General features: G+C 31.4%; 1 protein-coding gene across 1 annotated transcript; it reads left to right on the forward strand.

Annotated features, from left to right (window-relative positions):
- Window positions 1-7,193: 7,193 nt before the first annotated feature.
- On the forward strand, window positions 7,194-8,966 carry LOC11428451 (thaumatin-like protein 1). The gene is made up of 4 exons (XM_003612142.3): window positions 7,194-7,541; window positions 7,661-8,056; window positions 8,194-8,464; window positions 8,563-8,966. The coding sequence occupies exons 1-4, from the start codon at window positions 7,274-7,276 to the stop codon at window positions 8,771-8,773; spliced, it is 1,146 nt and encodes a 381-aa protein (XP_003612190.2). The 5' UTR covers window positions 7,194-7,273; the 3' UTR covers window positions 8,774-8,966.
- Window positions 8,967-14,666: the final 5,700 nt, after the last annotated feature.

Consider the following 14,666-nt stretch of genomic DNA (forward strand, 5'->3'; position numbering starts at 1 on the left):
AGTGCGGGTACGATATGCGGATACTTAAATTTTTTAGTATTAAGGATACGATACAAATAAAATACGTTAACAAAAAAATTATACTAAAACTTATATACATGTAAAATATTTAAAAAAAATAAGCATTTATTACTCTTCATTATTATATTATTATAAAATTCACACTTTTTTAAAAATAAAACATGTGATAAAAATAAATAAAAAATGTAAAGTTTCGTATAAATCATATTATATTTTTATTCATATGTTAGGATATCAATAGAAGCATCATCAAAAGAACTCAACACAAATTTTGTTTAATATTGATTAATAATATGATTTAAATGGGTCAAAGAAAGTTAATGTATTTGGCCTAAAATTTTGGATCAAATATATCAACTTTCTTTGACAAATTTTTTCTTATATTTTAGAGTGGAGGAAGTACTTTTAGTCCAACCGTAGACAATATTTAGAATGCGGCTGTTTTTTATTTTGATAGGATTTTTTTTTTTTTATTAATAACCAAGTCTCTACAAGACAAACAAAGACCAGCAAGATAGAAACAACAAAGCAAATGACGCCGTATATAGGCAGAACACCCAAAAGAAAATTTATACGCCTCATTCAACATAAACACCATGACCCAATCGAGGGCTACCACCAACACCAATAAAATCAAATCTCCAAAACCAAGCTAAACCCCCATGCACCATAAACCAAACTTGAGCCAAAACCTCCAACTCCATCACGAATGATCAATACATACCTAAATTTAGGTCATAGAGTTCAAGATTTGAACCCATGCAAATGCCTACAGTCTATAATTTATTTTTCGTGTTATATACACCCTCCGATCACTAATATAAACAAAAATCCACATTTTATAATTAGATAAAAAAAATGTCCCTTTTTACATAAAATTTTAATGTTTAAAACCTTTGCTTGTGTTGTTTGGCCTCAGACAAGTTCTGTTTCCTCCTATATAAGTCAAAATGAAAGTTTGTAGACTAAACATAACTCTATAATATTCTAAAATAAGGCCAACCTCAAAAGAAAAATAAATTAAATGAGGAAGAATAAAAATCATCTACAACACAATAATTTTTCATCCAACTCAAAAAAATAACATTCTGGACATTTACCTTCATCATCCACAAACAAGCTTCATATCCAAAAACTTCCCCTTCATGAACAGATTGTCGGGGTGAAGAAAAAAGAGTTTTGACAGCTATATATGAAAACTCTATTCTCATTCTTTAAAACATAACTCAAGCTCCCCAAAAAAAAAAAAAAACATAAATCAATGACACCAAAGAAAATTGGTTTAAAGTTGAATTGTTTTTGTGGTGTATTTGAATTTGATCTTCACTGAATTTTTTAATTTTCTATTACAAAACTGAAACAGATCTTAATCAAGTCAAAATTTACTTATCTTTTAATTACAAATCAGAATATTTGACTCAATTTTCGCTAAAAAAAAACTATAGATTAAGACCAAAATAAAATAATTGTATAGCTATGTTAGGGTTACACTATAATGGTGTTAGGTTACTCCCGTCGCAATCGTGTATCCACATATGTCTCAATCTAACCGCGTCAGTTTTGGCGTTTTGGACACATCAACCCACTGACTTCGGAGATTAATTTATTGACTACTTTATGAATCCTTATTGTATTACAATGGTCAAAGTTTGCCTTCCCATGTTGAAAATCATGCAAATCAAACATGCATGTAGCAAAAAATTAAACATTATAAGGACCTATAATAGTAGTACCTTTTAATTGACTATGTCTACGAAGTACTATAACTTCAAACAACAAGAAAAATAAAACTGAATTGATAACCTAACGGCATAGCTTTGGTTGTGTTTCTGCACATTGTTCATCACCTACGAAACTTCAAGTGGCAGCTGAACATAAAAGCGAATCATGCACGACAATACCATTACGATATGGTATTAATAATTGTTTCTATTATGATTAGTGGTTGAAGAGTTAATTAGTTACCATGAAGAAGCTAATTTATTCTTGTAACTTGGCACGAATAAGCAGATTAGTGAAATGATGAACTAAATTTATCTCTATGCGAACGGTTTCACCGCTAAGCCACATAAATTTGTATCCAAGTAATTTTAAAGAAAAACCATGAATAACAAAATAAATTAGGAGAAGAAACAAGAGAGAGGAGTAAAGGAAAACCATGATCATACCTACTGAGTTAGTTCTAGTAGATCTTACTTATATGGAAGGACTATAATAATTAAGTAGTTTGAAATATCATCTATAATATAAATTTGTAAATTTGAAAATAATTAAGCAACACAAGCATTAAGTTTTTTTTTACGGCTAATATTGAGTTAGTTCTACTAGATCTTAACCAATGTTTCAATAATATTAGCCATATTCAACTTGCAATAGTTGTAGTCCGTATTACCTCTAAAAGAAATATTATAATCCATATTTAAATACATAAGACGTTTTATCAAAAAATAAAATGTTATTCCTTACCATAAAGGTCTATGAAAACATATTATTTACATAAAAATTTGAGTGGTAGTAAAACATATTTATGTAAGTGCGCACGCGGGTGCGTGCGAGCGTGTGCGAGTGGATTAAAAAAATGTTTATGTGTCTTTTTAAGTAAATCTAAATTTAATTTAAATTTTGAAGATTATGAAGAACTCATTAGTAACTAAATATAGATATCAATATTATTTATATATGTGCAGGCGTGTGGGAGTGGGACTTATAAAAAATGTTGGCTTAAATGTGTGTTTGGTTTATGCACTTTTATCCAATTTTGACATCGGTCCCCATATTTTTTTTTGTTTGGTATTGATCCCTGCAATTTGTAAAACTTTTAGTTTTAGTCCTTCTGTTAAGTCTTAGTTAAAAAAACCTAAACTAATGGTGTGCCACGTGGACCAATCATGACATGTTACGTGTCACACTAAAAGATAAAAAATTTATAATTGAAATAAATAAATTAAAATAATTAATTTTTAATTTGTATATCTGCATCAACTGCACCGGAGTCATTGATGACACCTATCAGTCCATCGCCAACACTTCAATAGAAAGCTTCGACCGCGTTTTTGGAGGGAACACGCATGGTGCGTTTTTATGCACGCGTGAGGTAGCTGATAGACTGAAGGGCGGCGGTGGTGGGAGGATTATCTATTTTCGTCGTCGCAGGTTGCAGCGTTGAGGCCGAGATTTGCAGCATATACGGCGGCGAAGGCGGCAGTTGAGTTGGAGATGTTTTTTGGAGGGAGTACGGAGGAGCAGATGTAGAAGATTATTTATGAGTCGCCGTTAGGGAGTAGGGTCGTTCCTAGAGTTTTACAGGCTTTAGGCAAATACGAGAAAAAGGCACCTTACATAATACATCATAATTTTTTTTAGCTCATTGTTGTGTTTTTATTAGGTCTTTATTTAGTTTTTTTTTTTTCTCTTTTCACTATGAGATAAATATTTTTTTAGGCAAAATAAATTAAATACTTCATAATACCAAAACAAAATAAAATACCGTAGAAGTAGATAACAATAGCACCTTCAACATATACTGAAGTTTTAGCACCTAAGAGTAATAACACAAAAAAAGTTGACATTACTAAATGCGTCTCATGATCCTAAATGCATCTCACATCGGTTTCATGATCCAAAAAAAATTTAGCGCCTGAGAACAATAGGTCCACGTGATCCTAAATGCGTCTCACATCGATTTCATGATCATGAATGCGTCTCACATGATTTTGTATTATCAAATTCAATTTTGCAATCCTTTTAATCAATTCAAGAAAGTTGACATTACTATAATGATATAATTTAAATTTTTGAAACCTTTGAAAGACAAGATTAAAATTAATTTCTTTACTATACTCATTTTCAACTAAAATATAATTTGTTTTGTTATAAAATTATCCCAATTTCTTGGATAATAAATATGACAAATATTTTTAATATTAGTGAGGCACATTAGGAACAAAGGGAACAAAAAAATATCACCAATTTTTTTTATAATAATTTTTTTGCCACATTAGTAAGAACAACCAATTTTTTTTTTATAGAGAAGGTGTATATAGAAATCTTTGTGATAAATGAGGTATATATAGCAAATCATGATAAAAGGGCCAAAATCTTTAACAAGCTTCAGCCCAGCTTTTCATCATGTCAATCTTTAGGGCCTTTCAGTAAACTTTGCTATATACACCTCTCCAAACACCAAATATTTCTATATGCACCCCCATCATAAACCGGCATGGGCCCTAGCCGTCGCACCCCCGGCCTATGCCTAGGGCTAGCCCTGTTAGGGAGGCTAGGTGAAACTAAAGATGTTGCTCCGTTGGTTGGGTTTTTGGCTTCTAATGCTGGTGAATGGGTTAATGGTTAGATTATTCGGATTAATGGTGGTTATGTTTAGTAAGGTTTCAAATTGCGATTGTTATTGCAATGCAATTACAATCACTTGATGTGTGAAAATTTGAAGAAGCTATGGCTGATGCAGCCACATTTGCAGTTGTAGATCTCTCGAAAACCTTTACAATCACTGTGATGGCGATTTTCTTTTGATTGGATTGGCAAAATGTTATATTAAATTAGTAGTTATCTTTAAACCGCCTGCTTAAAACTCCTTGGTGTTCTTTAGCTCACTAAGGCTTTGTTTGCGAGTTGGATTTTGGAGGGGAAGGGAAGGAAAGGCTTATGGAGTTAAAATCCTTGTTTGCGAGTTTTAAAAAAACAAGGGAAAGGTTTTGGGCGGTTTTGAAGGGCTTCATTTGTCAAATTTTAAAGTTCCCCCAAATTGGGGGGTTTTGGGGGTTAAACATACAAATTGACAATTTTGCCCTCTTAATAATTCAAAATTCCAATTTTAGACATTACTAAAATTATTACAATCTTTTTTAAAAACAACTTATTTATATAAAATAGCTTATTAAGACCTCATTTTCAAAAACTGTTTATTCAAAACAACTTATTTATACAAAACAGCTTATTACGACCTCATTTTCAAAAACAGCCAATTCAAAACAACTTATTTATATAAAATAGCTTATTAAGACCTCATTTTCAAAAACTGCTTATTCAAAACAACTTGTTTATACAAAACAGCTTATTACGACCTCATTTTCAAAAACAGCCAACTCAAAACAACTTATTTATACAAAATAGCTTATTACGACCTCACTTTCAAAAACTGCCTATTCAAAACAACTTATTTATACAAAATAGCTTATTAAGACCTCATTTTCAAAAACAGCTTATTCAAAACAACTTATTTATATAAAACAGCTTATTACGACCTCATTTTCAAAAACTGCTTATTCAAAACAACTTATTTATACAAAACAGCTTATTACGACCTCATTTTCAAAAACTGCTTATTCAAAATAACTTATTTATAGAAAACAGCTTAATATGACCTCATTTTCAAAAACAGCTTATTTAAAACAACTTATTTATGCAAAACAGCTTAATACGACCTCATTTTCAAAAATCGCTTATTCTAATCAGCTTATTTATACAAAACAGATTATTACGACCTCATTTTCAAAAACCGCTTATTCAAAACAACTTATTTTCAAAAATAGTTTTAGATAAATAAGCTGTTTTGGATAAGCAGTTTTTGAAAAAGAGGTCGTAATAAGTTGTTTTGCATAAATAAGTTGTTTTGAATAAGCGTTTTTTTGAAAATGAGGGCCTAATAAGCTGTTTTGTATAAATAAGTAGTTTTGAATAAGCGATTTTTGAAAATGAGGTCGTAATAAGCTGTTTTGTATAAATAAGTTGTTTTGAATAAGCGGTTTTTGAAAATGAGTATCCAAATAAATGGGTTTGGTATCATAACTCGGTTGTTGGACACGTTAAAGATGTTTATAAGGTTCTTACTTGATTTGAACAACCAACTCTTGATATTTATAATAATTAAATATGGAATAAATCGGTGCCTCTGAATGTGTTGTTATTACGAATCCTAACAATTTAACAAAAGGATAATATTTTATGTTGCGATGTTCTGCCCCATGGTTTTTTTACCTTATTTGGGAGGTTGCAGTCAGGAGGAAACAATAAACATATTTTTCTTGGTTGTGTGTGACTTCTTCGGTAGAATCTGAAATCTGATTTTTAATTGGTTTGATATTCATTTTGTTAACCTAGCTGATATCAGCGAGCAAACATTGCAAATTGTGGCACATATGTTTTCGAAAGAAATTAGTTCTATATTACAAGTCAATTGATTTTCTTCTATCAAACTCATTTGAAAGGCGCATAATACTCAAATCTTTTGCAATACTCAACTTACGTTGGATCAATTACTTAAACGAATAAAATTTTGTTCTTAGTGGTGGCTTAAGAATCACAAGTTAAACTATTTATTGGATTTTAACTCTTGTTGAGGGTGCGGCGGTCTAGGGCCCATGCCCTAAGGGGGCGTAATTTTTTTTTTTGTATGAAGGGGGTGTGTATAGAAATACTTTGTTTAAAGGGGGTATATATATAGCAATAAATGCAAAAAGGGCCTAAACATTTACCAGATTTGAGCCCAACAGTCATTTAACTTCTTTTTTTTTTACAACCTAACATCATTTCATTTTTACACCCCAACTCGGCGCTTTCATTTTCCCAAACATTTCATCAGGCAAAACGCAAAACTTAGAAGTAAAATGTAAATCGCAGAAGCAACACGTAAAACACAAAATATCTATTCCTTCCCATATACCAAATTAGTTTTTTATTTTGAAGATGCCTTTTGGTGTTTCAGATTGAGGCTAACCTGAATTTGTATTTAAATTTCATAATATAATATGACTTTCATCATGAAAGTTTAATGTTTGTGACGTCAAATTTGATCTTGTGTGATTTTTTAGAAGTAACATATCATATTATATTGACAAATGAAAAACGGTTTTCATGTTACTGGGTATCACAGAAGTGTGTTTTATGCAATTACGGATTTATGGTGACGAATGATAATGAAGCTTTTGAAAATTTTTAGAAGTAGTAAATCAATTGAATTATCAAATTAGATAATGAAATTCTAGAGACACTCATTATTTCCATTAAGGTATTGCAAATTCTAAAGACACCAGATATTTAAATCAAGTCAGCCAATAGTACTGAGCCACATAACCCCATTGCAACAACAACAAATCTTTGCCTAGCACAAGATATTTTGACCGACACTACCATTTTGTTTTCTGTCTCACCACTATCACTAACCAGCAATAGACCAAAGGTCCATGATTATTTTTTCTCACTGTTACTCTTCTGTTTAACCATTCTATAAATAGTGATGCAGCTTCTACCATTCAGATTCCCCCCACCACTCCCTCCTAATCCTCCTCCTCTTCACTCTTTCTCTCCTCAGAAAAAGAGTGATAATATATACTATACTATATCATATAATTATTATATAATACTATTAGTACAAACACTTGGTAAAGCAAATATTCTTATTTCATTTCAAGTGTCTTCACCAATATTCTATATGGCTCTATTATCACATAACCAACATTATCCTCAGCCCTTCTTATGCGTCATACTCTTCCTCATTTTCAAAGGTAAATTTCAATTCTTTCATTAATTCAACAAAATTGAGTGTCATGTTTCTTTCTTTTAGAATTCACAAAAAAAAATTAAATAACTGTTTATGTTTTTTCTTTTACTTTTTCAAATGCAGGGGTTTTAGTTTCAGGGGCAACATTTACATTTATGAACAAGTGTGATTACACAGTATGGCCAGGAATTTATGGAAGACCGGAACTTGGAACTACTGGTTTCGAGCTCGCAAAAGGAACTTCCAGAACCTTCCAAGCACCAACCGGATGGTCAGGTAGATTCTGGGGAAGAACCGGCTGCCAATTCGATGACTCCGGCCACGGAACTTGCTCAACTGCAGATTGCGGCTCTGGAGAAATTGCTTGCAACGGTGCAACAGCCTCACCGCCGGCAACATTAGCTGAATTCACATTAGGAACTGGCTCAATGGACTTCTACGATGTAAGCCTTGTAGACGGTTACAATCTCCCGATGTTAGTTGCCACGAGTGGCGGTACAGGGCCGTGTGACGTTACAGGTAATTAGGTTTTTATATTAGACCTAATTCATCTTACAAAACCGTATTGTAAGGTGAGAGACATCTATTATTAAACTCATTTTAGAGTTTAGACTTTAACTATATTTAATGTGTGACTTGGATTTTTTTCAATATAGGTTGCAGTTCCGATCTTAATAAGAAATGTCCGTCCGAGTTGAGGGTGGATGACGGTGGTGCGTGTAATAGTGCTTGTGGCGCGTTTGGGAAACCGGAATATTGTTGTAACGGCGCGTTTAGTAACCCTGACACGTGTAAACCTTCCGTGTATTCACAAATGTTCAAATCTGAGTGTCCTAAAGCTTATAGTTACGCTTATGATGATAAAACTAGCACTTTTACTTGTTCTGGTGCTGATTATACAATCACATTTTGTCCCTTTTCACCAAGGTAATTCAAATTAAATAATTTTAGTGTATACTTCTTTACTTTATTAAATTTAAATTAATCAATGATAAATCTTATTGTGGTTTGTTATTTTTGTGTAGTCTAAAGTCAGCAGCCGATTCATCTACTAAAAATCCGAATGAAACGGATAGTTCTGCTTCGGGAGCCGACCCGAATCAATCAGAAATGGCTTCAGCTTCATATCTAGCTGATATGGCTATAGCTTCGGGAGCTTCTACTAGAAGCATAACTTCAATGGTTTCTTTGTTGTTGGTGGTGGTTGGTTTCATTTTTACTATTTTTTATGTTTAGTTGTAATTTGTATCCTTATCTTTCTTTTAGAAAGCATATAAATAGAAATAGAAAGATACGGTTGGTAAAATTAGTATAGTGAAAAAGATAATTTTGATTGTTAGTTAAATTGAATTATGTCTAAAGTAATAAGCAATCCAATGATTAAATTGTTGTATAATTTTGTTATGGTTTGTGGTGATGAATTCTTCAATTATGAGCCATAAGAAATGGAGGGGTATGGTGGGGGAATGAAGCACATTCTCTTGATTTTAAGTGTGAACAACCAAGTGGTCTACTGAATTGATAGGTAATGGGATTAGTGGGTTTTGAGGGCCATCACCTTTTTTGTTAGGGAGTGAGATGGAAGAAAGAATCGATTGTGATGTTCTATTTATTTTTATTTGCATTATTATAGTTTTAAAATTTAAACCATTAATTTATGCAGCATCAAGACACTTGCACTATTACAATAATAAAAAAAAAGACACTTGCACTATTCTTTTTGAGAGAACGCTTGCACTATTTAATGACTTGGTTTGCATAAAAAAAAATTCAGGTGTAACCCTAATCCAAATAAGTTTTTTTTTTTTTTTTTACAAAAATAAATAATATTCATTCAAATTGATAGAGTACATTGATACAATGAAAGTTCGCTAAAAACGAAAATGATGAATTTGTGAACAAACTCACATCATCCATGTTAATAGCATAAAACGGCAAAGTACTAAAGCCTACACATATGACTATATTTAAGTCTCCGGAATACCATTGTCTCCAGATCTGCAACGTTGATGACTCTAAAGTCATTGATTTGATCTGCACTGGACCGAAGCTGATCTGACAATCTGAACCGAACAAATACCCGAACAAAACAAGAAAGACAAACAACTCCCACAAAGACGACGAACAAAACAACGTCGCACTAAGACGGCGAAATCACGAAAGCAAAAACGAAATAGATATGAAAATCACTTACTTCAATAAAAAGGAAATAGAAAAAACATGTTAGAGGGGTGATTTTGGGTTAAAAATTGACCCTATATCACCCCTTTTTGGTGGATGAAGATGAAGAAACTAGAGTTTTTGTGAGGCTTCAAGAGAGAAGGGGAAGAGTAATTCAAATACGTAACAATGTTTTTCCTAATATGGTATTGTGACTTACTAACGATCAATTCTATGTCACCATTTTCCGCCATGGAGTTTTTTAATTTCCTCCCCGTCCCCACCCTGCAAATTCCCATTGTCCCTAAGAAACCCCATCATCACGAAAAAAATTAACAAAATATCTATTATTTTTAATCAATTAGTTTGTAAAAATTGTTTGTAAAACGATTAAGTATTTAACCATAAAACAAATACAATATTAAGTCATTGTAAACATATCATGTAAAAGAAATTTTCTACACATATTATGTATATTGAAATTTGGGGTCTATTTTAACCTCACAAAATCGGCTTATAAGGTGAAAATGACCTCCTCTATATAAACTCTTATTAAGAGTCTTATTTATCCGATGTGGAATTTGAGTTTTTCTCCAATAATATAAAAAGATAAATAATATATATATATATATATATATATATATATATATATATATATATATATATATATATATATATATATGCAAATATAAAATGTATTTTAGTGAAAAGCATTGCTATTTGTCGCGATGTGTAGCATCGCGAAGCTATCACGAATTGTGCATGTTATTAGATTCAACTCATGTGTGTGTGTGTAAACAGCTCGTGATAAGTTCGCGTGAAAAACGTTCGCTATATGTAATATTCTTCTTTGGTGAGTTTACTCAAACACGAAGTCCCCGAATTTTGGAGGTGTGATACCTGGTGTGTGTGTTCATATGGGAAAGGTTAATCCTCTCCCACCATGGGAAAGTTGGATTCAATATTCTTAACATGTTCTCTCAACACTATATTTTTCTTCACACTATCTTCCAACAATTTAAAAATTCTGAAAATTAATTTTCAGAAATTAAAAAAATATAAAAAAAATCAGATAATTTTTTTTTAAATTCTGTAATTCATTTATTGAATGTTAGAATTTTTTTTTGAAAAAAAATAAATTTATTTCAATAAAAATAAAATTTTGGAAACTAAGATAAGTTTTTATTTTTCTAAAAAGAATATATTTTTTAATTTCATAATAAAATACGAGATTCTGAAAAATAAAATAAAAATCCTAAAAAAAATATTTTGAAATTGAAGTTTTTTATTTTTCTAAGAAAATAAGGTTTTTGAAATAAAATTATGGAATTTTTTCTTTTCATTTTTTCAAAAAAAAATTCTAACATTCAATAAATGAATTACAGAATTTTGAAAAAAAAATTATCTGAATTTTTTTTCGATTTTTTAAATTTTTGAAAATTAATTTTCAGAATTTTTAAATTATTGGAAGATAGTGTGAAGACAAATCTAGTGTAGAGAGAGCATGTTAAGAATATGTTCTTTACTTAATCTAATCATTGAATCCAACTTTCCCATGATGGAAAAGGATTAACCTTTCCCATATGAAATGCCACCGTGATACCTATCTCATCTCCGCACTATCTTCGGGAGGACTTTCTTCACAATCCCCATCAGAATAAATTCATTGTTTACAGATCCCCAATTGAGGCAGTCCCTGCGGGGTTCCTCGTTTATGGATGCAATTTGAAATCCCTAGTTGAGAGTCTATATAAATATATTGACAGCTACAACAAGGAAGCAAGAGTACTATTATACTCAATTATAAGTTGGGAAAATAGTCATTTTGATTATGTCTAACGAGCTGGCACAATAAACCCTTAATATATCATAATTTCAAAATAATATTTGATTGTACATTTTATTAGTCAAAATAGTTCATAATGTTAGAATAGTCTATCAATGCTGACATTAACTCTTTTCATATAGAGACTGATATGTTATATGTAAATATTTACAGAGACTAATATGACAATAAGTAAGTATATTGGGAGACTAATATGACAATATTAAAAAAATATTTTAATAGGCAGAAGAGTTACCATGATAAGAAGAGAAAGGATATTGAGTTTCAGGTTGAAGATCATATATTTTTGAGAGTGAATCCTGTAATCGGTGTTGGACGTGGTGGCGAGCTTACCTTTGACATCAGCTAGCTCCTTATCAAGCATCTCCTTCTTAACCAATGCATCGCAAGAAATTATTTTAACTAACATAATGCACAATCAAAAACTATTTTAAAATTGACGTTCAAAAATCAAAATAACTAATACCTTAAAAAAAGTGGAAGATATCTAGCAGATATTTGTGTAGAATAGAAATGTGGACTGGGATAACGCAAGCAACTTTGGGAGAAAGGTTACGTTCTATCGTCCACAAAAAGGGGTGCTATCAGGATTTAATTGGCTGTAGAATAAGATAAATATTGATTGATCATTAAAATCATTATTAGAGACATACAGCTAGTATGAATGAATTATGAAACATGTATAGTATATTTCAAACCCTTTAGCGACATGTCTTGAGAAAGGATAGGGCACGTCCATTCTTTTCAATATAGCAATCAAAAGAAAGATGACGAAAAGGAGAAAGTGATAAAAAAATAACTTGAAAGTGGCTGGGTATACTATGAGTGAAGATAAAGAAAGGTACATTTCTCATATATATTCACATCGCAACATGATGTTACGTTGGTTCCTGGTTGGGGATGAAGATCCACTTTGCACTGAAATATTATTTTCATATAAGTTGTATACATCTTAAGAATTTAATTTTACAAATATTATTATTTTTACGAAATAATATTGTATAATTATAATAACTTTACATTATATTATTTTTAAATTCAATAATATGTGTGAAATTGACGCGTCGGTCCATGACCAATAAAAACTTTTGAGTCACTCCTCACAATACAGTTAGAAATGTGATCTTTGTCAAGGCAACTCTATGCCATTAAACATTGCCTACATTTTCTATTGAAGAAAAAAAAAAACTCTGTCCTCCATCATATTGATATTACTCTTGATCAGAGTTTATAAAGAGAGACACTCGTCACCTTACAAACAGGTTTTTTAAGAATGAGTTAGACTCAATTTCAACATCGTATCAAAGTCTATCAATTAGGCAACCCATCATTTGTTTACTCGCATCAAGCCCAATAGCACTGAGCGTAACCTTACAAGCCGATAAAACTCTTGATAAACCCAACTGGTCTCACATTGAATAAATAGAACTATTGATAACCGATTTTATAAAAGACGAGTTAGGCCTAATTTCAACATCTTCAACGCAAGGGCATCACAATGACCAATTTTACAAGCATAACTTTGGATCCATGCGCGACCTTTGTCCTCATTTGCAGGTTGACCTTTTTCATATGATTTCCATTGTCAATTCTTTTGCCTATTGTAAAATAGGACTTGTTGGGTGGGCAGGTTGTTGAAAACATTACAAAAATGATATACTTATAAGGAATTAAGGACCAACAAGTTATTTAACTCTTATTTTAATTGTCATAAATTTTAATTTCTTCTTTTAGTACTATTATTTATAAAAAAAAAATGATATAGTCTATCAAGTATAATTAGAAATGAGAAAAATAGCAAAATATGGATTAAAGTAGAACTAAGCATGTTATTGTTATTATGCATAATCAAACATGTACAGTAACATGCTTGTCTTTAACACTCACTTTCTCGCAAATACATTACCGATGTATGTAGTAGTAGATCATATGTTTTCAGATATTAACTAGAAAATTTAACAAAGTAATAAATGTAAGTTAATAGTACTAATTGTTTCCTTAATGTCTAAGTAATTGAAATCATGTCATAAATATTCTAACTGTAACGCAAAGCACTTTTCATTGCTGTACACCAGAAAAGTCAGCTTCAAATTTTCCATTTGGATTAAATTTTAACTTACCTGAGCCAATAGGATACCTGAAAACTTTGACACTTGTGTTCTTCCATTGGTAGACTTGCTTTGTTTACTCATGTACAATTTATAAGCACTTTTGAATCTTCAGGATAAGTGAACTTTTTCTTTCAGATTGTACCTGATAACAATAGCAAATTCCAAGTACTTTATCACCTTTACAAAATCTACATAAAGTGATTTATGTAATTTTGCATTCTGTTGATCATACTTGAGATAATAATATTCATTGAACTTTATGATCACTACCATGTATGGACAGAGTATTATCTATCAACAAAAGAGCTTTTACTTTCTCAAAAAACAAAAAAAAGATGTCTTACTTTCTCTTGTCTTGGTTGAATAGACCATGTGGATCAGAAAGAAAAGAGTGCTGGAAAGCATTGACTATGCATCATATTTATCTATTATTACAAATCGAAACACTAATAAAGCCGTTCTGATATAGACTTAAGCACAATTAGTCGAAATCTATGATTATCTACTTGTGGCTAAGTTACACAATAGAATAGTGTTAAGTACATACAAGTGGCCGGTTGCACCGCCACATTTATTCTAACATCCTTGTCTCACCATTGTTTTCAAGATGTGTTGCTCTATCCGTCCAGTGCTTTGTGCCTTTGTACCGTCGCTCCAATATCACGCTCCAATAGGCCTACACTGCCACCAGCACGACAATCGTGTATCACACCAAGACCGACTGCCTGGAGTAACTTTGCTGCAACGGCATGCTAGTATAGTTCCAATTTCCAAGCATTTTTGTAGCCATAGACAAACATCCAAATTCTGAAACCTAAATTGCTTCTCATTATAAAAACCAAACATAGAAAAATATGGTAAAGTTAACCACATTTGATCATTGCAAACGCAAGTTTGAGGTTCCAACCAAGGAACCAAACAAGCACTAAAACAACTCATCTATTACTGCACAACATTATATTACTTTGTATGTACACACATTAAACAATACATAGACAACTTATTTCATATT

This window comes from Medicago truncatula, chromosome 5 (assembly GCF_003473485.1).
Source record: "Medicago truncatula cultivar Jemalong A17 chromosome 5, MtrunA17r5.0-ANR, whole genome shotgun sequence".
In the NCBI taxonomy this organism is placed as follows: Eukaryota; Viridiplantae; Streptophyta; class Magnoliopsida; order Fabales; family Fabaceae; genus Medicago; species Medicago truncatula.

What these genes read in the sequence shown, in the direction of transcription:
- LOC11428451 (XM_003612142.3), top strand. Translation starts at nt 7,274, where the DNA reads ATGCAGCTTCTACCATTCAGATTCCCCCCACCACTCCCTCCTAATCCT. An exon ending in ACTCTTCCTCATTTTCAAAG is followed by an intron (nt 7,542 to 7,660) that starts GTAAATTTCAAT and finishes TTTCAAATGCAG; the next exon opens with GGGTTTTAGTTTCAGGGGCA. An exon ending in TTTTGTCCCTTTTCACCAAG is followed by an intron (nt 8,465 to 8,562) that starts GTAATTCAAATT and finishes ATTTTTGTGTAG; the next exon opens with TCTAAAGTCAGCAGCCGATT.